Source organism: Oncorhynchus mykiss, chromosome 6 (assembly GCF_013265735.2).
Source record: "Oncorhynchus mykiss isolate Arlee chromosome 6, USDA_OmykA_1.1, whole genome shotgun sequence".
In the NCBI taxonomy this organism is placed as follows: Eukaryota; Metazoa; Chordata; class Actinopteri; order Salmoniformes; family Salmonidae; genus Oncorhynchus; species Oncorhynchus mykiss.
In genome coordinates, this window is record NC_048570.1 from 54,082,126 (window position 1) to 54,106,278 (window position 24,153).

Consider the following 24,153-nt stretch of genomic DNA (forward strand, 5'->3'; position numbering starts at 1 on the left):
TTTATACGGAGACTTGATTACACACAGGTGGATTGTATTTATCATCATTAGTCATTTAGGTCAACATTGGATCATTCAGAGATCCTCACTGAACTTCTGGAGAGAGTTTGCTGCACTGAAAGTGAAGGGACTGAATAATTTTGCACGCCCAATTTTTCAGTTTTTGATTTGTTAAAAAAGTTTGAAATATCCAATAAATGTCGTTCCACTTCATGATTGTGTCCCACTTGTTGTTGATTCTTCACAAAAAAATACAGTTTTATATCTTTATGTTTGAAGCCTGAAATGTGGCAAAAGGTCGCAAAGTTCAATGGGGCCGAATACTTTCGCAAGGCACTGTATATATATATATATACATCACTACATGTATATTTTCTCTGAAGAAAGGTAAAATAACATTAAAGTTAAAAAATAAAAATCACAATAATTAATTTCTAGAGTTAAAGTACCTCAAAATAAAATAGAGGCCAGGTGTTTCAGTTGTGCAAAGCTATGACAGAGTTGTAAGAATGCAGTGTTTTTTGTTGTTGTTATTGACCAATTCTAGAGATTTGATAAATATTGGATTTCAAGTAAAAATGTATTTAATTTTGGGACAACATTTTCGGCAAAGTTGAGTCCTCTGTCTAGCTCTATGAGAACTGCGTCACTCCCCAAGCAGGAAGTGGGATATTGGGAGAGCCGGAAGAGAGCTCGCCAAAAGGAATATTCCATCACACCCCGAGGACTGTCAAGAGGTGCATTATTTTCACATCTCAAATATATTTTTGACAGCAGGGAATTTTCATAAAAGTAAGTCATTGAGGTAAAAATATAAATATCTCTAACTACTTCGCGCTTTGCAGGATGAAATGCAGGATGAAATGCAGGATGAAATGCAGGATGAATTTTTAAAAAAACCAGTTCGAGCTTGACTAGTGCCTGTGGCTAAATCATTTTCGAAACAAGGCAGAACTAGCTAACTGGAACAGGAAATACTATTACTATTTTATGTTTAGTAGCTAGAATCTAGCTACGCTTGTTATTCATTTGTGTCATTTTCGAATAGAAATATCTCGTTCCCTGTACGGTCTTTTCTGATCCCACTTAAACCACTGCAAATTAAAATATGTCGCAAGGTTTGGTAAAGATCAACAATCAAGCAAATGCTAATAATGTAGCTACTTTACAAGCTATGTCCATGTTATTTGTTTGTTATCTCTCACATGTGCCTTTAACAAAGCAGCACATTTGAATGGCTGTTGCTGCTGCATTGTCCATGTACAGTGAGTGGCCCAGTCCAGCTACAGAACGCGGAAATACTAGTTAACTACATTGTGAATGCACAGCTGTCTGATTTTTTTTCCTCCTTCTCTTTCTTCTAGCTAACCAATTGTCTTGCATTTGTGTCATGGACGTAGATTTTCGAACTAAACGCCCAATCTACAGTCATGGCCAAAAGTTTTGAGAATGACACAAATATTAATTTCCACTCAGTTTTCTGCTTCAGTGTCTAGCTATATTTTGTTAGATGTTACTATGGAATACTGAAGTATAATTACAAGCATTTCATACGTTTCAAAGGCTTTTATTGACAATTACATGAAGTTGATTTAATGAGTCAATATTTTCAGTGTTGACCCTTCATTTTCAAGACCTCTGCAATCCGCCCTGGCATGCTGTCAATTAACTTCTGGGCCACATCTTGACTGATGGCAGCCCATTCTTGCATAATCAATGCTTGGAGTTTGTCAGAATTTGTGGGTTTTTGTTTGTCCACCTGCCTCTTGAGGATTGACCACAAGTTCTCAATGAGATTAAGGTCTGGGGAGTTTCCAGACTGATGGTAGCGCTCACCTTGTCTTCTCCAGACAAGCTTTTTTCCGGATGCCCCAGACAATCGGAAAGGGGGGTTCATCAGAGAAAATGACTTTACCCCAGTCCTCAGTAGTCCAATCCCTGTACCTTTTGCAGAATATCAGTCTGTCCCTGATGTTTTTCCTGGAGAGAAGTGTCTTCTTTGCTGCCCTACTTGACACCAGGCCATCCTCCAAAAGTCTTTGCCTCACTGTGCGTGCAGATGCACTCACACCTGCCTGCTGCCATTCCTGAGCGAGCTCTGTATTGGTGGTGTCCCGATCCCGCCGCTGAATCAACTTTAGGAGACGGTCCTGGCGCTTGCTGGACTTTCTTGGGCGCCCTGAAGCCTTCTTCACAACAATTGAACCGCTCTCCTTGAACTTCTTGATGATCACAGATGCCAGTCTTGTGCTGAGTTAGGTCTTAAAAGTGGCCCTTCTCGCTGAGACTTGGGTGCTGGATATTGGCCAAAGGCAACCTCAAAAAAAGCCCCATCCCAGCATTTGAAAAACCTCTTACTGGTTGATGATTATTATTAGGGTTTTCAATTGTCTGCTAATTTTTTAGGACCTGAAACCCATCTGAATGTCATATCAAATTCATAGGAAGATTAGAATATTGATCTACCAACACAATGTTAGAAACTAACAGCTCACAGCAAAGTTGGGGCGATCATTTCCGGCTGTCACATTATCGGACATAAGTAGCTAAGTGTGTATGTTTGAGCATGCGAGCCTGTTTAACCAGTGTATTCTCCCCAGATGTGGAAGGCAGCAGCAGGTCAGTCCGTCACCGTGGCAGTGGATGACGGAGGTGACGACTGGGAGACAGACCCAGACTTTGAGGTAAATCAACCGTGGTAATGAAGTCTGATTTCAGTCCAGAGCAACGGATGTTTTTCACTTGTTTCTGCTATTTCATTTTATTTACGCCTCACCATCTCCTCTCCTTACCCCGTGCCCACTAAATCTCTTTCTTTGACTATTCCTCTTCCTCTCCATATTCCTCTGCCTCGCCTCTTTCCCCATTATACCTTACTCTTTCCCTCCCTCTTTCCTCCCCGCTGACCCCTTGCTCCTTGTTTCCGTGCCAACAGAATGACGTTTCAGAGAAGGAACAGCGTTGGGGGGCCAAGACTGTGGAAGGCTCCGGTCACCAGGAACACATTAAGTGAGTACTACTGCTCCCTTCATCATCCTTATCATCAACAACAGTTTTCATAGTCAGCGTCAGTACCATTTCAAACATGATCATTTCAACTGCATTGTAATCATGATCTTCACATTGTCTACCTGTCGATGATTATACATCTTTGGTCATTTCATTATTCAGTTAACTTAAAAAAAAGTTTATTTTTTATTTTTTTAGGATGGTCAGTGAACCACAGTGGAGCCCACAGTCATTCTTACCCCATTATTTCTCTCCTTCCTCCCCATCTTTTCCCTTCTACCCCCTCTCCAGTATCCACAAGCTGCGTGAGAACGTGTCGTCCGAGCACAGTGACCTTAGGCAGAAGGAGCAGGCCGCCATGCCCAAAGCCTCGGACGGCTATGGGGGCAAGTTTGGGGTGCAGCAGGACCGCATGGACAAGGTGAATGGTGACCATAGTAATAGAATTACTAGAACGGAAAATGCCCCTCAGACCACAGCAATTTGATTCTATTTTTATTTTGGAATGGAATTCATTTAACCTGATTGGCATAATATTGGCAATTGCATTTGTCTTCTACTGATATGTTAACCTTTACACACAAACACACACACACAGAAATGTTGCTGTGCGTTGACTGTGATTTGTGGCAAAAGCAGCTGAGCTAATCATTGCTGTTTGAGTCTTGTTGTTATCCACAATGCTTTAGCCCTCTATCGCTCTGTCTCTCTGTTTATGTGCACTGCTTTACTGTTTGTGTGTGCATGTAACGTGTGAACAGGGTGTGACTGTGAGCAGGCACGGGGCCATTTACCCCCCCCCCCCCCCCCCCCCCCCCTCTCACTCTGCCTGCACACTGGTCAGTGTGTTGTGAATGTTATGACCCATCACTGTTTACCCCACTCTGTGTCTGTGTGTGACTCAGCTGTCAACACCCGATCAAACCACTGCATACCCAGCAGTCAGCCTCCCACTGTTTGCATTTATTCACCCCTCTCTCCCTGTCCATCTCTCTGTCTCTCTCTCAAGTCTGCTGTGGGCCATGAGTACCAGAGTAAGCTGTCCAAGCACTGCTCTCAGACAGACACATCCAAAGGCTTCGGGGGGAAGTTTGGAGTGCAGGACGACCGCGTCGACAAGGTACGCTCATCACAGGTCACATTGGGCTCTCATGGTCAGGTCACATGGTCAGGAAAAACTCCTTACCCTACTCATGACCACACAGCGATTTTAGGTCCGAATGCTAACTTAACAATAATAGAATTTGTGTTAGTGCCAATCTCTCAAGTTATGTCATTTAGATGAGAATTCTTGAATAGCATGAAAATATACTGGATGATGGTGCTGAGAAATGCTGCATTCTCCTTTGACTGGTTACTTTGTTAACTTCAACATGGAGATCTCCTCTCCCTTTTCAGTCCGCTGTTGGGTTTGACTATGCTGGGAAGACTGAGAAGCACGCGTCGCAGAAAGGTGATTTTACACGGTCTGTTAAAACGGACAAACAACACAAGTTGAACAGTTCAATGTTTTCTAAGATCAGCTCACGATCCTTAGTCCCCACAAGTCCTAACTGTATCCATCAGGGGGTAAAAGGCCAAACTGACCTGAGCATTCTGAATACAACCTAGTTGTTTACACTTCACATAGTTCAGAACTGTGTGCTCTGTAAGCCATCTGGATGTAATAGTATCTGGCCCAGCCAGACCTTTATGGTATAAGGATGGGTGTGAGTGGCATCCGTGTGAGTGAGTATGCTCTCAGTGCTCCCCACTCCAGCTGCACTCCTGTGATTCCATGCTGTGACCACTTGTTCCTCACCCCACTTTAGTTGATAGCGCTATGTGCTCAATTCCAAATGAACCCCTAGCTCCTACTGCCAAAGGCACTTGATCTAAAATGACTACATAAGTGTAAGCAAGATGACAACAGCTCCACCTTGCCCTCTGATAGGCTTTACCCATATGGCTCACATCTATTCTATTAAACACTCTGATTCTGAATTTTACACCAGACCTACTGTAGTGCCTAGATGGTATGGGCTAGGGGTTGATTTTTGGATTGAGCATTCATCACTGCAGCCACCACTCCCTGCTTCTTTCTTGACCTTTGACCCCTCCCCCTGCTTTGATGTGCAGACTACTCCACAGGGTTTGGGGGGAAATATGGGGTGCAGGCAGACCGCGTGGACAAGACTGCAATGGGCTTTGAATACCAGGGCAAAACGGAGAAACACGACTCTCAGAAAGGTTTGTGTAGCGAGTAATACACACACCATTTGTGCATGGACACACCCACACATAACTTTCGCCGTTTTGTGCACGAATGTAAGTTCCAGAAAGGTTTGTGAAGCATAAAATGAGTGCACACACACTGAGGGCAAAGCAGGGAAATACAGTCTGTCCTGGTGTCTTGCACACATATCCACACACACTGTTTATAAAGGCAAAACCTGCCACAGAGGATGTATCATTGCCTTGCTGTACCCCCCTACCCACGCAAACACCCGCCCACGCTCTGTGTGTTTGTGTGCAGGTCAAGGCCAGGCATGTTGATGACTGAGCTTCTTCTTTTTTTTTTTTTTTTTTTTTTTTTTTTTTTTTTTTTTTTTTACTCCTTGGTTACATTATTTTACAGCAGTGGTCAGCAAAAATGACTATATTAAGTGTCAAATAAAGGAACAGGGTTGACCGGGAACAGGGTTGAAGCTTGTTATGTGCAACAGGGTTGACGTGACTATTGGATGTTTAGTGTTTCGTTAAAAAAAATGGATAGTTTCACCATATTAAAACGAGAGTTCTGTTCAAGTAATGGCGTTAATCTTAAAATGAGGGACAGGCGTACAGTACCAGTCAAAAGTTTGGACACACCTACTCATTCCAGGGTTTTTCTTATTTTTTACTATTTTCTACATTGTGGAATAATACATCAAAACTATTAAATAACACACATGGAATCATGTAGTAAGCAAATCCAAATATAATTTCAAATTTGAGATTATTAAAAGTAGCCACCGTTTGCCTTGACAGCTTTGCACACTCTTGGCGTTCTTTCAACCAGCTTCATGAGGAATGCTTTTCCAACATTCTTGAAGGAGTTCTCACATGCTGAGCACTTGATGGCTGCTTTTCCTTCATTCTGCGGTCCAACTCATCCTAAACCATCTCAATTGGGTTGAGGTCGGGTGATTGTGGAGGCCAGGTCATCTGATGCAGCACTCCATCACTCTCCTTCTTGGTTAAATAGCCCTTACACAGCCTGGATGTGTGTGTTTTGGGTCATTGTCCTGTTGAAAAACAAATGATAGTCCCACTAAGCGCAAACCAGATGGGATGGTGTATCACTGCAGAATGCTTTGGTAGCAATGCTGATTATGTGTGCCTTTGAATTCTAAATAAATCAGACAGTGTCACCAGCAAAGCACCTTCACACCACCTCCTCCATGCTTCACAGTGGGAATCACACATGTGGAGGTCATCCGTTCACCTACTCTGAGTCTTACAAAGACACGGCGGTTGGAACCACAAATCTCAAATTTGGACTTCTCAGACCAAAGGACCAATTTCCACCAGTCTAATGTCCATTACTCGTGTTTCTTGGCCCAATCAAGTCTCTTCTTTTTGGTGTTCTTTAGTAGTGGTTTCTTTGCAGCAATTTGACCATGAAGGCCTGGTTCAGGCAGTCTCCCCTGAACAGTTGATGTGTCTGTTACTTGAACTCTGAAGCATTTATTTGGGCTGCAATTTCTGAGGCTGGTGACTCTAATGAACTTATCCTCTGCAACAGAGCTAACTCTGGGTCTTCCTTTCCTGTGGTGGTCCTCATGAGAGCCAGTTTCATCATAGCGCTTGATGGTTTTTGCGACTGCGCTTGAGGAAACCTTCCAAGTTCTTTGAAGAATCTCAAATTTGATTTAAAAAAAAATTTGTTTAACACTATTTTTGGTTAGTACATGATTCCATATGTGTTATTTCATAGATTTGATGTCTTCACTATTATTCTACAATGTAGAAAATAAGCAAAAGCCCTGGAATGATTAGGTGTATCCAAACTTTTGACTGTACTGTACATTATTTATTTCATGTGATTAGTCATTAATCTCCAGAAATTACTTTGTCAAAGCAACAAAATGACGAGGACTTTACAGTGATGGTGAAACGTTGGTACATTTGTATTTTATTTGAAGTTAAATCTTCCTAGAAGTGACAGGGTTGACGGTGGGACATATCAAAAGGCTGAATTTGGCGCTTTAGCAAGCCTTTATTCATATATAAAAATTATTAATTGAAGCCTTTATTAATATAAAATATTATTTAAATGTCCATGTGGTCTATTTTAAAGGGCACTTCATTTAATATAACATGCTTTTAAAATTCAATATTTGTGCACAATTTCTACTTAAAAGGCACTTATTTTGTGGAAAAACCTGACAGGATGTGCAGGCTTTAGTTTCCGGCCCACTTCTGACACAACTAATTCGGCTTAAGGTTTTGATGCTTATGTTGTTTGGTGCTGGGCTGGAACAAATACCTGCACATCCTGTAGTTCTCCACAACCAGGGTTGAAGCCCACTGGTTTACAGTGTTGCAGTGTTCTTGCTAAATATTAGGCTGCCAAATTCATGGCATTGTTGTGCTTTAGCTTGATCAGCTGCTGTGCAGTTCCAGCTAAACATGGTTTTTGGACTGTATGTCAGTGACTAACACTTGTCTATGTATATAGGATATAGAATGGGTATCCAGATGATACCTTGACTGAACTCTGGATTGTCTGCCTTTGGGGCAAGCCCAACTAATTTTTTTCCCCCCAAATGATTAACAATATCTTCTATTTTTCCAAACATTTTCCTGGGTATCACCAGATTACACCAAAGGTTTTGGCGGGAAGTTCGGAGTGGAGACGGACAAGGTGGACAAGAGCGCCTTGGGCTTTGAGTACCAGGGCAAAACAGAGAAGCACGAGTCTCAGAAAGGTGTGTCCCCCTTTGTCTAGCATATACTAGGCTTGGGCGGTATCCAGATTGTCATACCTTTTGCCATATCAGGATATTCAGTAATACCAGCACTGAACAGAAGGAGCACTGTTTTCAAACGCAACTGCTACTCTGTATTCTGAAAGGTTAGAAATGCTAACAAGTACATGTAAAATCCCACAGAGAAGGCTAACTAAATGCTAACAAGCACATTGTGAACTTTGACCTAAACTATACAAGTAACAAAAAAATGCTACTCACAGTTTGCTGCACCCACAAACCAAATATTGGACAGCAAGGCTCTTGATCCAGGAGGTGATTCTCTGCTGTTACCAAGTGACTGCTTGATTTTGGAGGAAGTTAGCCAAATAGCTAAATAATCACATTCAATGCACAACTGCAGAGCATTTAGCACATTTATACAGTTAACTTAATAGTTATAACATTTCTAGCTGGCAAACATTTAGTTAGGAATTCCTCACTGTAAATAAATCACCTGGAGCATGCTGCACAACAGTGAGTGCCTCAACAAGGCTCTGATCTTGTTCTGTGCTTGTAAACAAACTTCTGTGCTTGTAAACAGACTTCAGGACTACTGGTAAGCTTCATAATGAAACGTGATGTGACAGGTGAAATGAAGAAATACATTTATTTATAAAGCCCTTTTTACATCAGCCGATGTCAAAGTGATCTTTATCTCCTTGCTTATTGCACAAGTTGACCACAGGTATTAAAGTAGCTACAAATGTTCATATTTATTAAAACATAGATTCAATGACATTGAAAAACCATCCTGTGGCTTTTTCCAAATACCCCAGTACACGGTATGCATGGTGTACCCCCCGAAGCCTTAAGCACACACACATTCCCCCCCTATTGTGCCTGTGTAACAAGTGGGTTGAGGCAAGACAGTGTGGGGTCGTAGATATCTGACAAGTATGTACTACACCCCCTTCAGCTCTGATCAGACTTGTTTCTCTCTCTCCTACAGTGCCCCAAATATCCTAGTAGCTAAATAGTTCTGCTTGTAGGATCTTGTTTTCAAGCTCTCCCAAAGGCCTGGAAACATGTTGCCTTATCATTAGCTTTTCCTCCCTGGTTACACAATCCCAAGCTGAGGGTATCAGCTGGTATCAGAGGGAGGGAAAGGTGACCTTCCATTGTTACCTATACTGCACCAAGGCAGTGTTTACAGCCCAGGTGTTGGTCACACAATGGTTGAGATGGTGGCTCTGGGACACATGTCAGAGGGCCTACACCGTAGCCATTTTGTAGTGTAGATTTGTATCAAGTATGTTATCCGGTATTGTACTGCATGCCAATCAGCCATTGGAATTGTCCAATTTGGGCCTACCTACTTTGCGCTTTAGTATAAATGCTAATATTCTCTGTGCCCCTGAAAGATTACGTGAAGGGCTTTGGTGGAAAGTTTGGTGTGCAGACGGACAGACAGGACAAGTCAGCCGTGGGATGGGACCACCAGGAGAAACTGCAGCTCCACGAGTCGCAGAAAGGTACCTGTGTTTGACATGCATTTTATTCCACCTAGCCTTAGTAGCAGGAAAACGCACACAGGAATTGTGTACACATCCTAACCCACCCAACACTCACTTTTTACAATTGTGGTCATTTTGTGGTTTTACTATTGAGTCAATGAGGTTAAAGTACTTCCTTTGTTTGGTGGCATGGCATCTGCCACAGGTTTATAATAGAGGAAGTGAGAACAGATAGAGCTAGATGTAAGGAGGACTGAGTAGTGCTCAGTGCTAGTAGTGCTAGTGCTCAGGCTGGATTTACTGGATGTGCATAGCACCTTGGTTCTTTTGGTTTAAGTTGTTGATAAAGTTTTTCACTTGCTGTGTGTGTTATGTACTGTAATTCTGTATGTGTGTGTGCTTTTATATAATGTTTGTAGTAACGCAGTATCGCTATGTGTGTGTGCGCATACGTCTTTGTGTGTTAGGCCTGAGTGCGGCAGGACCCGTGTAAATTTTCTATAGGATTAAGGTCAGGGCTTTGTGATGGCCACTCCAATACCTTGACTTTGTTGTCCTTAAGCCATTTTAAGCCACAGCTTTGGAATTATGCTTGGGGATGTTGTCCATTTGGAAGACCTATTTGCGACCAAGCTTTAACTTCCTGTCTGATATCGTGAGATGTTGTTTCAATATATCCACATCATTTTGTATCCAATCCAATTTTGTATCCAATTGTTGTAGTATCTTGTCTCATCGCTACAACTCCCGTACGGGCTCCGATACACAACCCAACTAAGCCGCACTGCTTCTTAACACAGCGCGCATCCAACCCGGAAGCCAGCCGCACCAATGCGCCGGAGGAAACACCGTGCACATGGCCACCTTGGTTAGCGCACACTGCGCCCAGCCCGCCACAGGAGTAGCTGGTGCGCGATGAGACAAGGACACCCCTACCGACCCTAACCCGGGCGACGCTAGGCCAATTGTGCGTCGCCCCACGGACCTCCCAGTCGCGGCCGGTTACGACAGAGCCTGGGCGCGAACCCAGGGACTCTGATGGCACAGCTGGCGCTGCAGAACAGCGCCCTTAACCACTGCGCCACCCGGGAGGCCTGGTGGTTCCTTTTAACATGAAAAAGTTTTTTAGGTTGTAGTTATTATAGGAATTATAGGATTATTTCCCTCTACCATTTGTATTTCATTAACCTTTGACTATTTTATGTTCTTATAGGCACTTTAGTATTGCCAGTGTATCAGTATAGCTTCCGTCCCTCTCCTTGCTCCATCCTGGGCTCGAACCAGCAACACAACGACAACAGCCACCATCAAAGCATCGTTACCCATGCAGAGCAAGGGGAACAACTACTAGAAGGCTCAGAGCGAGTGATGTTTGAAATGCTATTAACGCGCACTAACTAGCTAGCCATTTCACTTCGGTTACACCAGCCTCATCTCGGGAGTTGATAGGCTTGAAGTCATAAACAGCGCAATGCTTGACGCACAACGAAGAGCTGCTGGCAAAACACATGAAAGTGCTGTTTGAATGAATGTTTACGCGCCTGCTTCTGCCTACCACTGCTCAGTCAGATACTTAGATACTTGTATGCTTGTATGCTCAGTCAGATTATATGCAACGCAGGACACGCTAGATAATATCTAGTAATATCATCAACCATGTGTAATTATCTAGTGATTTTGATTGTTTTTTTTTATAAGATAAGTTTAATGCTAGCTAGCAACTTAGCTTGGCTTACTGCATTCGCGTAACAGGCAGTCTCCTTGTGGAGTGCAACGAGAGAGAGGCAGGTTGTTATAGCGTTGGACTAGTTAACTGTAAGGTTGCAAGATTGGATCCCCCGAACTGACACGGTGAAAATCTGTCGTTCTGCCCCTGAACAAGACAGTTAACCCACCATTCCTAGGCCGTCATTGAAAATAAGAATGTGTTCTTAACTGACTTGCCTCGTTAAATAAAGGTATTAAAAATGTTTTATTTATTTAAGAATACCGATTTCCGATTGTTATGAACTTGAAATCAGCCCTAATTAATCGGCCATTCCGATTTAATCGGTCAACCTCTAGTTTTAAGAGCAGTTGGAGGCCATGGAAGGAGTGTTGTATGGCATTGAAGCTTGTTTGGAGGTTTGTTAAGTGTCCAAAGAAGGGCCATATGTATACAGAATGGTATCGTCTGCGTAAAGGTGGATCAGGGAGTCACACGCAGCAAGAGTGACATTGTTGATATATACAGAGAAAGAGTCGGCCCGAGAATTTAACCCTGTGGTACCCCCATAGAGACTGCCAGAGGTCCGAACAACAGGCCCTTCGATTTGACACACTGAACTCTGTCTGAGAAGTAGTTGGTGAACCAGGTGAGGCAGTCATTTGAGAAGCCAAGGCTGTTGAGTTTGCCGATAATAATGCGGTAATTGACAGAGTCGAAAGCCTTGGCCAGGTCGATGAATACGGTACTGTCTTTTATCGATGGCAGTTATGATATCGTTTAGTACCTTGAGCATGGCTGAGGTGCACCTGTGACCAGCTCGGAACAGGAATGTACGGTGGGATTCGAAATGGTCGGTGATCTGTTTGTTAACTTGGCTTTCAAGGACATTAGAAAGGCAGAGCAGGATGGATATAGGTCTGTAACAGCTTGGGTCTGGAGTGTCATCCCCTTTGAAGAGGGGGGTGACCGAGGCAGCTTTCCAATCTTTAGGGATCTCGGACGATATGAAAGAGAGTTTGAACAGACTGGTAATTGGGGTTGTAACAATAGCGGTGGATAATTTTAGAAGGACAGGGTCCAGATTGTAAACGGGAGAACAACAAACATCTGCACTGCTACGCCATCTTGGATGTGTGTGTGTGTGTGTGTGCGTGTGCGCGTGAAATCAAACTGTCCACTTAGGATGCAACACTGATTGACAATAAATTTGACATGCTGTTGTGCAAATGGAATAGACAACAGGTGGAAATTATATGCATTTAACAAGACACCCCCAATAAAGGAGTGGTTCTGCAGGTGGGGACCACAGACCACTTCTCAGTTCCTATGCTTCCTGGCTGATGTTTTGGTCACTTTTGAATGCTGGCGGTGCTTTCACTCTAGTGGTAGCATGAGACGGAGTCTACAACCCACACAAGTGGCTCAGGTAGTGCAGCTCATCCAGGATGGCAAGAAGGTTTGCTGTGTCTGTCAGCGTAGTGTCCAGAGCATGCTACCAGGAGACAGGCCAGTACGTCAGGAGACGTGGAGGAGGCCGTAGGAGCAGCAAGACCGCTACCTCCGCCTTTGTGCAAGGAGGAGCACTGCCAGAGCCCTGCAAAATGACCTCCAGCAGGCCACAAATGTGCATGTGTCTGCTCAAACGGTCAGAAACAGACTCCATGAGGGTGGTATGAGGGCCCGACGTCCACAGGTGGGGTTTGTGCTTACAGCCCAACACCGTGCAGGACGTTTGGCATTTGCCAGAGAACACCAAGATTGGCAAATTCGCCACTGGCGCCCTGTGCTCTTCACCGATGAAAGCAGGTTCACACTGAGCCCATGTGACAGTCTGGAGACGCCGTGGAGAACGTTCTGCTGCCTGCAACATCCTCCAGCATGACTGGTTTGGCGGTGGGTCAGTAATGGTGTGTGGTGGCATTTCTTTGGGGGGCCTCACAGCCCTCCATGTGCTCACCAGAGGTAGCCTGACTGCCATTAGGTACCGAGATGAGATCCTCAGACCCCTTGTGAGACCATATGCTGGTGCGGTTGGCCCTGGGTTCCTCCCTCGGTTCCTCCAAATGGTCTAGCAAGACAATGCTAGACTTTATGTGGCTGGAGTGTGTCAGGAGTTCCTGCAAGAGGAAGGCATTGATGCTATGGACCGCCCATTCCCCAGACCTGAATCCAATTGAGCACGTCTGGGACATCATGTCTCGCTCCATCCACCAACGCCACGTTGCACCACAGACTGTCCAGGAGTTGGCGGATGCTTTAGTCCAGGTCTGGGAGAACATCCCTCAGGAGACCATCCGCCACCTCATCAGGAGCATGCCCAGGTGTTGTAGGGAAGTCATACAGGCACGTGGAGGCCACACACTCTACTGAGCCTCATTTTGACTTGTTTTAAGGACATTACATCAAAGTTGGATCAGCCTGTAGTATGGTTTTCCACTTTAATTTTGAGTGTGACTCCAAATCCAGACCTCCATGGGTTGCTAAATTTGATTTCCATTGATTATTTTTGTGTGATTTTGTTGTCAGCACATTCAACTATGTAAAGAAAAAAGTATTTAATAAGAATATTTCATTCATTCAGATCTAGGATGTGTTATTTTAGTGTTCCCTTTATTTTTTTTGAGCAGTGTATAGTGTGTGTGTATATGTAACTGTGTGTAAATATGTTTGTATATTGTTTCAGGCTATAAGTGTGGGTTCGGAGGGCAGTATGGGGTAGAGGTGGAGAAGCAAGACCAATGTTCCCTGGGTTATGAGCACAAGGAGAGGCTGGCCAAGCACGAGTCTCCGCAAGGCACAGAAGACACCATCCCTCGTTTTCTTTCCAAAGTTTACTCTCCTCCCTTTTGCCCTAGCACTGTTTTGGAATGTCTAAAGCGCCTTTGCCCTTTACTCATCCTAGTCCCCCTTCAAAACATCACCCCTACTGTACAAACCTACCCCCAGGCCTGGACGATATTGACAAAATAGAAATGAATCACCAATTGCAATAATATACAGTACCAGTTTGGACCTATTCATTCCAGGATTTTTCTTAATTTTTTGCTATTTTCTACATTGTAGAATATCATCAAAACTATGAAATGACACATGGAATCATGTAGTAACCAAAAACTGTTAAACAAATCAAAATATATTTTATATTTTAGATTCTTCAAAGTAGCCACCCTTTGCCCTTAACAGCTTTGCACACTCTTGGCACTCTCCAGCTTCATGAGGTAGTCACCTGGAATGCATTTCAATTAACAGGTGCTAAATTAATTTGTGGATTTTTTTCCTTAATGCTTTTGAGCCAATCAGTTGTGTTCTGACAAGGTAGGGGTGATATACAGAAGAGGGCCCTATTTGGTAAAATGCCAAGTCCATATTATGGCAAGAATAGCTCAAATGAGCAAAGAGAAATGACAGTCCATCATTACTTTAAGACATGAAGGTCAGTCAATGCGCAACATTTCAAGAACTTTGAACATTTCTTCAAGTGCAGTCGCAAAAACCATCAAGCGCTTTGAAACTGGCTCTCATAAGGACCGCCACAGGAAAGGAAGACCCAGAGTTACCACTGCTGTTAATGCGAGTGTAGCGAAATGCTTGTGCTTCTAGTTCCGACAATGCAGTAATAACCAACGAGTAATCTAACTAACAATTCCAAAACTATAATGTAAACATTATATTAAGTAGCATTGTTTAAAATGGCTAGTGATATATTTTACATCAATTCCCATTATTAAAGTGGCTGGAGTTGAGTCAGTGTGTTGGCAGCAGCCACTCAATGTTAGTGGTGGCTGTTTAACAGTCTGATGGCCTTGATAGAAGCTGTCCCAGCTTTGATGCACCTGTACTGACCTCGCCTTCTGGATGATAGCGGGGTGAACAGGCAGTGGCTCGGGTGGTTGTTGTCCTGGATGATCTTTATGGCCTTCCTGTGACATCGGGTGCTGTAGGTGTCCTGGAGGGCAGGTAGTTTGCCCCCGGTGATGCGTTGTGCAGACCTCACTACCCTCTGGAGAGCCTTACGGTTGTGGGCGGAGCAGTTGCCGTACCAGGCGGTGATACAGCCCGACAGGATGCTCTCGATTGTGCATCTGTAGAAGTTTGAGTGCTTTTGGTGACCAGCCGAATTTCTTCAGCCTCCTGAGGTTGAAGAGGCGATGCTGCGCCTTCTTCACGATGCTGTCTGTGTGGGTAGACCAATTCAGTTTGTCTGTGATGTGTACGCCGAGGAACTTAAAACTTACTACCCTCTCCACTACTGTCCCATCGATGTGGATAGGGGGGTGCTCCCCCTGCTGTTTCCTGAAGTCCACAATCATCTCCTTAGTTTTGTTGACGTTGAGTGTGAGGTTATTTTCCTGACACCACACTCCGAGGGCCCTCACCTCCTCCCTGTAGGCCGTCTCGTCGTTGTTGGTAATCAAGCCTACCACTGTAGTGTCGTCCGCAAACTTGATGATTGAGTTGGTGGCATGCGTGGCCACGCAATCGAGGGTGAACAGGGAGTACAGGAGAGGGCTCAGAACGCACCCTTGTGGGGCCCCAGTGTTGAGGATCAGCGGGATGGAAATGTTATTACGTACACTCACCACCTGGGGGTGGCCCGTCAGGAAGTCCAGTACCCAGTTGCACAGGGCGGGGTTGAGACCCAGGGTCTCGAGCTTGATGACGAGTTTGGAGGGTACTATGGTGATGATCTCTATATGTGGTTCCCACCGTGAAGCATGGAGGTGTGGGGGTGCTTTGCTGGTGACAGTGTTTGTGATTTATTTTGAATTCAAGGCATTCTGCAGCGATATGCCATCCCATCTGGTTTGTGCTAAGTGGGACTATTTGTTTTTCAGCAGGACAATGACCCAACACACCTCCAAGCTGTGTAAGGGCCATTTGACCAAGAAAGAGAGTGATGGAGTGCTGCATCAGATGATCTGGCCTCCACAATCGCCTGACCTCAACCCAATTGAGATGGTTTGGGATGAGTTGGACCGTGAAGGAAGGAAAATCAGCCAACAAGTGCTCAGCGTATGTGGGAACTCCTTCATAAGCATTTTGCTACACACGTGGTTAGCAGATGTTATTGCGAGTATGTGACCAATAACATTTTGATTTGATGTCTGTAGGAAAAGCATTCCTCATGAAGTTGGTTGAGAGAATGCGAAGTGTGAAAAGCTGTTTTTTTTTCTCCATAGTTTTGACATCTTCACTATTATTCTACTATGTAGAAAATTGTAAAAATAAAGAAAAACCCTTGAATGATTGTCAACTTTTTTCACTGGTACTGTACATAGACAGGCAGACATACATATGCACATAAATACGTATACACATGCATAGTTAAACACACACTACTTGACCTAAAGTATGAGGACACCTTCTTGTCGAATATCAATTTTCCAAAATCATGGTCATTAATATGCAGTTGGTCCCCCCATTTGCTGCTATATCAGCCTCTACACTTCTGGGAAGGCTTTCCACAATATGTTGGAACATTGCTGCTAGGATTTGCTTCTATTTTGCCACAAGCATTTGTTAGGTCGGGCACTGATGTTGGGTGATTAGGCCTAGTTTGCATTCGGCATTCCAATTCACCCCAAAAATGTTCAATGGGGTTGAGGTCAGGGCTCTGTGCAGGCCAGTCAAGTTCTTCCACACCGATCTCGACAAACGATTTCTGAATGGACCTCGTTTTGTGCACGGGGGCATTGTCATGCTGGAACGGCCATGGACCTTCCCCAAATTGTTGCTGCCAAGTTGAAGCACAGAATTGTCTAGAATGTAATTTGTATGCTGTACCGTTAAGATTTGCCTTCACTGGAACCAAGGGGCCTAGCCTGAACCATGAAAAACAGCCCCAGACCATTATTCCTCCTCTACCAAATGTTACATTTGGCACTATGCATTGGGGCATGTAGCGTTCTCCTGGCATCCGCCAAAACCCAGATTCATCTGTCGGATTGCCAGATGGTGAAGCGTGATTCATCTCTCCAGAGAACGTGTTTCCACTGATCCAAAATCCAATGACGCCGAACTTTACACCACTCCAGCCGACAGTTGGCATTGCGTATGGTGATTTTAGGCTTGTGTGGGCTGCACGCCAATGAAAACCCATTTCATGAAGCTCCAGATGAACAGTTCCTATGCTGACGTTTCTCCCAGAGGCAGTTTGGAACTCTGAAGTGAGTGTTGCAGCTGAGGACAGACGATTTTTATGTACTATGCGCTGCAGCATTCGGCGGTCCCGTTCTGTGAGCTTGTGTGGCCTACCACTTTGCGGCTGAGCTGTTGTTGCTCCTAGATGTTTCAACTTCACAATAACAGCACTTACAGTTGACCGGGGCAGCTCTAGTAGGGCAGAAATGTTACAAACTGACTTGTTGGGAAGGTGTCATCCTATGAATGCGCCACGTTGAAATTCACTGAGCTCTTCAGTAAGGCCATTCTGTGGACAATATTCGTCTATGGAGATTGCATGACTGTGTGCTTGATTTTATACAGTTGTCAGTAATAAGTGTGGCTGAAATAGCTGAATCAACTAATTTGAAGGGTTGTCCACATACTTTTGTCTGTCTATAGATAGAACACATACTTGTAGGATCCTAGGATATAATTAGTATTATAAATGCATATAAATACATTCCTTTTGGACATTCCTATTGTGTGGTAACATTTCTGAATAGGGGTTATGTTAACATAAACCCAAGTAGGCAACAATGGCTACAGATTTTGGCAGAAGAGAGAGGTAGTGTGAATATTGTGGAATACTGACAACTGGCAAATACTATCCGTGCACTGTTTCGCGATACCAACAAATACACAATGTATTGCCCAGCCCTACCCTTCCTCCATTCTAAGCTTTTTTTTTCATTTTATTTGATCCCCTTTTCACAGGTTTACTTTATCCCTTTCTTAATTTTAAGCGATGCCCCCCCCAAAAAAAAATCACTTTACACGTGAACTATCACTTGAACCTGTGAATAAAAGGCATACTAACTATTTATTCTCCGCTGTTTACAGACTACTCCCAAGGGTTTGGAGGAAAGTTTGGCATCCAGAAGGACAGAATGGATAAGGTACGTTGTCTCTATACCTAATATCTGAAGACTGGGGATTTCTCATCTATTGTGTGTAGTTACTCTCCTCCCTCTCGTTTGAATGGCAGAGTGCAGGTAACTTTGAGGATGTCGAGAAACCAAGACCTGCCTACCAGAGGACCAAGCCTGTGGAAACTGGTAAGTAAACACAAAATCAGCGTGTGTGATATGTTTGTCAAGATCATTGCAGAATATGAACTTGAACCACTGGTTTGAATATGATCTGCCCTCCCTGTGTCATCCCTCCCTAGCCGGCAGCAGCACGGGCAGCATTAAGGCCCGCTTCGAGAACATCGCCAAGCAGAATGAGGATGAGGACAAGAAGCGGGCGGAGGGGGAGAGAACCCGCCGCCAGGCCAAAGAGAAGCAGGAGCAAGACGAGGCACGGCGCAAGATAGAGGAGACAGCCAAGGCCAAGCCTGCCTCCCCGGCTTCTGAGACCATCCCCACCATTAGCCCTACCCCTCCTGCCCAGCAAGCCTCACCTTCGTGTGTACCTGCAGCCGCCGACCCAGTTTACCAGGTGAATGACAACCGGTTGCACCAATCACTGCACTGCCACAAATGCATGTTTGCTTAACATGCCAACATGCGCATCACTTTTTTGCTAGAAGTTATTTTGCTGAATAAAATATGGATGAGTACATCCTTCAAAAATGGATGACTCAGTCCTTCTTGAAGTGAAGTGACATTGGCGTGAACAAGGATGGTCTGACTTATTCCAATGCTGCAGTCCTCTTCTCGCTTTTACTTTGTGACTTCAACTTTCCTTCCTTCCTTGCCATGCTTTCTGTGATATTTTCATAGAGGAAGAAAAATAAGGTAAAGTCCCAAAAATGCAGAGTTAAATAACTTCTTAAGGTATAGGGGGTAGCATTTTCACTTTTGGATAAATAGCGTGCCCAATTTCAACTTCCTGCTACTCATGCCAAGAATATAAGATATGCATATTATTTGTAGATTTGGATAGAAAACACTGAAGTTTCTAAAACGGTTTGAATTTTGTCTGTGAGTATTGACCCAGGGTTTTTGAATTGACCCAGGGGTTAGGAGCTGTTATCTGACTGTGTGTCTCCCTCTGATGGCTGTGTCAGAACTCTGGTGTGTACGAGGATCCTGCAGCAGCGGAGAATGGGGAAGATCTGTACGAGGCAGAGCCCATCTCCCGACCCTCTGCTGAGCAGACGTATGAGGAGCCTCCCGCCCAGGAGGAGGGACTCTTCCAGAGTCCTGACGAGACAGGAGGTGAGCGAATGAGAGTGAACGAGAGGGGAGGAGTAGCACATGCCATATGCTGAGTTACTGTGAACTCCATTTCTAACTTGGCTTTCTCGTAAAAAAAAATATGTCCCCTCCTCCTTCATTGTACTGGTTTGAAAGAACTGACCAGGTAAAAGCCAGCCTAATGATGAGCTTCTACCTTACTGTTTTCACCTGTCAAGCCATTGGGAGAATCTCGATTGGATTCGCTCAGTTCCTTGCGTCCTCTCCTCGATTACCTTTGACCTGAGGAGGGGAAGAGAGGAAACGTGGAAACAAATGCATGAAATAACTCCCCCAAAGCAGCGTGTATTCAGGCAAATTACATTTACAGAGGAATCCCAAAATATGCATAAGGTAGTAAAAACAGGAGAGCTAGTGCCTGACATTTTATTGACAAAAAGATTACTGGAGTATTTTTTTATGGTGTGCATACGTTCATCCTACGTGAAAACAACAGCTGATTCAAAGAGGGTGTGGCGGATTACAACACTTTCCCCGCTAGGATTCACTTAAGTATCCTCGGGTGGAAAAGGCCATCAAGGAGAGGCGCATACTCCTCTGTTCAACTATTATTAATGAATTGACACTCCTACATATGGCGACCACTTATCGGTTTCCGGGTCACGAGGGAGAGGAGGATGGAGGAGTCAAGGAGAGGACCAAATTTTTCCCAATTGACAATCTCCCCTTATGTTTTGTCCTTTCCCTGCAGATGCCCAGACATATGAGTACGGTGAGGACTTGGGGTTAACCGCAGTGGCCCTGTATGACTACCAAGCAGGTGAGTGGAAGCAAGCCCTCTATTGTCTATACTTTGATCATCACATCTATCAAAGCCCTAATTTTTTAAATCAATATCTCATAATTACCCCAAAAATACAATAATTCGGACGCATTCATGATATACACAAACCATTTTGACATTCTTTATAATATGAGGGCAATGGAATGTAAAGTCAACTGATATGGAATGTCTGCCTTCCAGCTGGTGATGACGAGATCTCTTTCGACCCTGATGACATCATCACTAACATTGAGATGATTGACGAGGGCTGGTGGAGGGGTGTGTGCCGGGGTGCCTACGGCCTCTTCCCAGCCAATTACGTTGAGGTTCGGCAATGAGCCCGCCCACTACACCAAACAGTCTCTCTCCCCATCCCATCCATCTCTTCTGATTCCTCTCTTTTTCTCGCGCTCTCTCATTGTGTTGATCGCGGTGCTTCTTTCAAGTGTGCTCGACATTCTCAGGTCTTTCAGCTGTCCCTGTCTTTCTTCCTTTCTCTCGCTCCTCTCCTTGGGAGGAGGCTTCAGCCTGATAAAGGACTCAGAATAAAAGAAGATTCACGGACAAACACTCACCCTGGCTCTGCTACGCAATCGAGAGAGATAAAGAGAGTGAGCGGGTGAGCCCTGCTATGACAGAAAGGCCTTTCATGGTAAAGCAAGTCATCAGAAAAACACTACTCTCATTATAATGGCTAGTTATATTCTTGGTTTTCTATAAGATGCCAGACACTCTTGCTGCTTTGCCCCACTTGCACCAGTTAGTTCATTTACTTTAACTTAAAATGTTCCCTCTTTGACATGTATTCAAACTTCCACGGTATCGATTGAGACCTGGCTGCTACAGTATCACTCGCAGTATAGATATTAACATCACCAAAGATGGAGATCACAGAGGTGACGTAGAAATGAACCCCATGCTTTGTGTGCATATAGTGACGTTGTGGTCCTCTTTTTTTAAGAAGGCTTAAAATCACTTTTAGACCAAGTTTGGAACTAGCATGATGACATAACACTGGAAATGTATTATGTTTAGATTTTTTTTTTTAATGCCACTTCCAGAAGTGGTTTGAAGTTGATTGGTGTGCTAGCACTTTGGTTCAGTTTGGTAATAGTGCAGACCAATTGATTGGTGTGTAACTGAATTGGTGTAGCTGGTTCGGAGAGAACTCTGAGCCGCGGGGGATTTCTCTCTCTTTGGAACACTTGTTTGCTTTAGTCAGCGGAGATCAGATAACACGAAGAAACCCAATAGGGATGTTTTTGAGGATGTGTTGTTGAAAACCGCAAGTTTGCTTAGGCTTACCCACATTTTTGGTGTAACGCCTGCGTTCGCTTAATCAAGGGGCGAATATGATCACCATAGATGTTGTGAACCTCAGCTGCGTCTCGTCTCCTCCTTTTCTCATTGTCACGAAAGAAGACTCCAGAAAGCAGTAGAAGAAAATAAATAATGGAGCTGTCTGTCTTTTTAATCACTCGCCCATAGTCCTGCGGTAGATCATGTCAGATAGGATGCTGAAAGTAAACGATGTACAGAAAGATGTTTTTATGATGCTCTGAGAAATATATATTGAGTCGAAAAAATAATTTTGTTTTTCAAACCCCTGCCCCTGCTGCGTGTTCGATGTAGACCAGACCTGTATATTTTGTCACAGGCGTGATGTCACGCTGCCTGTGACAGGAGTCTGTCACGTGTTCTATGTCATGCTTGTAGCGTGTTCATGTACTGTATGTGCAACTTGGTATATTATGATGTCTGGGGCCACATTGACATCCGTATCATGACCGACATGTACTGTTGACTGAGTGATATTTATCTATAGGTGGCTATAAGTACTAAAATAATACTCTAACAATATTGGGCTATAAGGGGGATTTTGACTGTGATTGTTTCTAAAACGCAGAGTGATTATTTTAACCGATGACAATCTCACCCCAACGTCACGGTGATCTAATGCAATAGTGTAGCTTCAGTAGGTGTGTGTGGGTGAGTGGGGATGGGGTCTCATCAAATAAATTCTTTGGGGTTTTATAATAATAAAGTGACCTTTTTATATTTGTTTCTTTATCTGTACTTCTGCTTGCTAAAGTCACCACATTACCTGCTTGTTCTTTTTTTTTTGTAAGTAAATAGTTTAAATAAACAATGTATGGATAGTATTTTGGTTACTTCGCTTCGTCTTTACATCTGTTATCTACATCCTGAAATGAACAGCTTCTGTATAACACATCCTCAACCTTATGAAGGTGCGTAATGGGCTTTGCAGGCATGGTTCCCTTGCGCGCACTGAATAAATGTAATTCAACCACTGAAACCCTCCCACTTGTGTGGTTTTTATTCAATAGGGTTTTCAGTACATTTATCTTAAGCCATTCCTTTAAATACAGTGTACCTTTTTTATTTATTTTTATTTTGGCAACAGACTCAATGGAATATATCGAGAGAATGGGTTTAGAATATTAGGGATCAATGAATTAAAGCAATCTGAATCTATGCATATTTGTCTCTTCCAGCACCAATTGGTAGATTTCAAAATACTCTGATCCTTTATTTAGGGTTAGGAAAGTATTTATGAATCATAAAAGGTTTGCAGAGCCTTTTATGCTTGAAAGAAAAGTAGTTTGATTCTTTCTGAAAATGACCAAATTCAGTTCTTTAACCCATGGTAATGTTGGAAGATTGGTGTACATACAGTTGAAGTCAGAAGTTTACAGACACTTAGGTTGGAGTCATTAAAATTCGTTTTTCAACCACTCCACAAATGTCTTGTTAACAAACTATAGTTTTGGCAAGTCGGTTAGGACATCAACTTTATGCATGACACAAGTGATTTTTCCAACAATTGTTTACAGACATTATTTCACTTATAATTCATTGTATCACAATTCCAGTGGGTCAGAAGTTTAAAGGCACAGTCAATTTGGTGTATGTAAACAGCTTGGAAAATTCCAGAAAATGATGTCATGGCTTTAGAATCTTCTAATAGGCTAATTGCCATTATTTGAGTCAATTAGAGCTGTACCTGTGGATGTATTTCAAGGCCTACCTTCAAACTCAGTGCCTCTTTGCTTGACATCATGGGAAAATCAAAAGAAATCAGCCAAGACCTCAGAAAAAGTCTGGTTCATCCTTGGGAGCAGTTTCCAAACGCCTGAAGGTACCACGTTCATCTGTACAAGCAGTAGTACGCAAGTAGAAACACCATGGGACCATGCAGCCGTCATACCACTCAGGAAGGAGACATGTTGTCTCTCCTAGAGATGAATGTATTTTGGTAAGAAAAGTACAAATCAATCACAGAACAACAGCAAAGGACAATGTGAAGATGCTGGAGGAAACGGGTACAAAAGTATATGTATCCATAGTAAAACGAGTCCTATATCGATATAACCTGAAAGGCCGCTCAGCAAGGAAGAAGCCACTGCTCCAAAACAGCCATAAAAAAAGCCAGACTACGGTTTCCAACTGCACATGGGGACAAAGATCGTACCTTTTGGAGAAATGTCCTCTGGTCTGATGAAACAAAAATAGAACTGTTTGGCCATAATGACCATCGTTATATTTGGAGGAAAAAGGGGGAGGAGTGCAAGCTGAAGAACACCGTCTCAGCCGTGCAGCATGGGGGCGGCAGCATCATGTTGTGGTGGTGCTTTGCTGCAGGAGGGACTGGTGCACTTCACAAAATAGATGCCATCATGAGGAAAGGAAAATTATGTGGATACATTGGAGCAACATCAGTCAGGAAGTTAAAGCTTGGTCGCAAATGGGTCTTCCAAATGGACAATAACCTCAAGCATACTTCCAGAGTTGTAGCAAAATGGCTTAGGGACAACAAAGTCACGGTATTAGAGTGGCT

At 43.7% G+C, this 24,153-nt stretch overlaps 1 protein-coding gene across 4 annotated transcripts; it reads left to right on the forward strand.

Moving 5' to 3' along the window:
- The first annotated feature begins 619 nt into the window (after positions 1–619).
- On the forward strand, positions 620–22,611 carry LOC110526157 (src substrate cortactin). 4 transcript variants are annotated; one of them, XM_036980434.1, is made up of 15 exons: positions 620–737; positions 2,601–2,684; positions 2,936–3,009; positions 3,301–3,430; positions 4,019–4,129; positions 4,408–4,462; positions 5,128–5,238; positions 7,851–7,961; positions 9,365–9,475; positions 18,171–18,226; positions 18,316–18,385; positions 18,499–18,770; positions 19,342–19,492; positions 20,223–20,291; positions 20,496–22,611. In XM_036980434.1, exons 2-15 carry the CDS (start codon positions 2,601–2,603, stop codon positions 20,630–20,632), a joined length of 1,542 nt encoding a protein of 513 aa, XP_036836329.1. In that variant the 5' UTR covers positions 620–737; the 3' UTR covers positions 20,633–22,611. The 4 variants fall into 4 exon arrangements, with proteins under 4 accessions (XP_036836329.1, XP_021462485.2, XP_036836331.1 ...); XM_021606810.2 differs by having other exon boundaries at positions 639–792; XM_036980435.1 differs by having other exon boundaries at positions 672–805.
- Positions 22,612–24,153: the final 1,542 nt, after the last annotated feature.

Excerpts from the sequence above, each read along its gene's own strand:
- LOC110526157 (XM_036980434.1), top strand. The coding sequence starts at position 2,601 with ATGTGGAAGGCAGCAGCAGGTCAGTCCGTCACCGTGGCAGTGGATGAC. Across the intron at positions 3,431-4,018 it reads AGCAGGACCGCATGGACAAG|TCTGCTGTGGGCCATGAGTA; the intron begins GTGAATGGTGAC and ends CTCTCTCTCAAG. Across the intron at positions 18,771-19,341 it reads CCGCCGACCCAGTTTACCAG|AACTCTGGTGTGTACGAGGA; the intron begins GTGAATGACAAC and ends TGGCTGTGTCAG.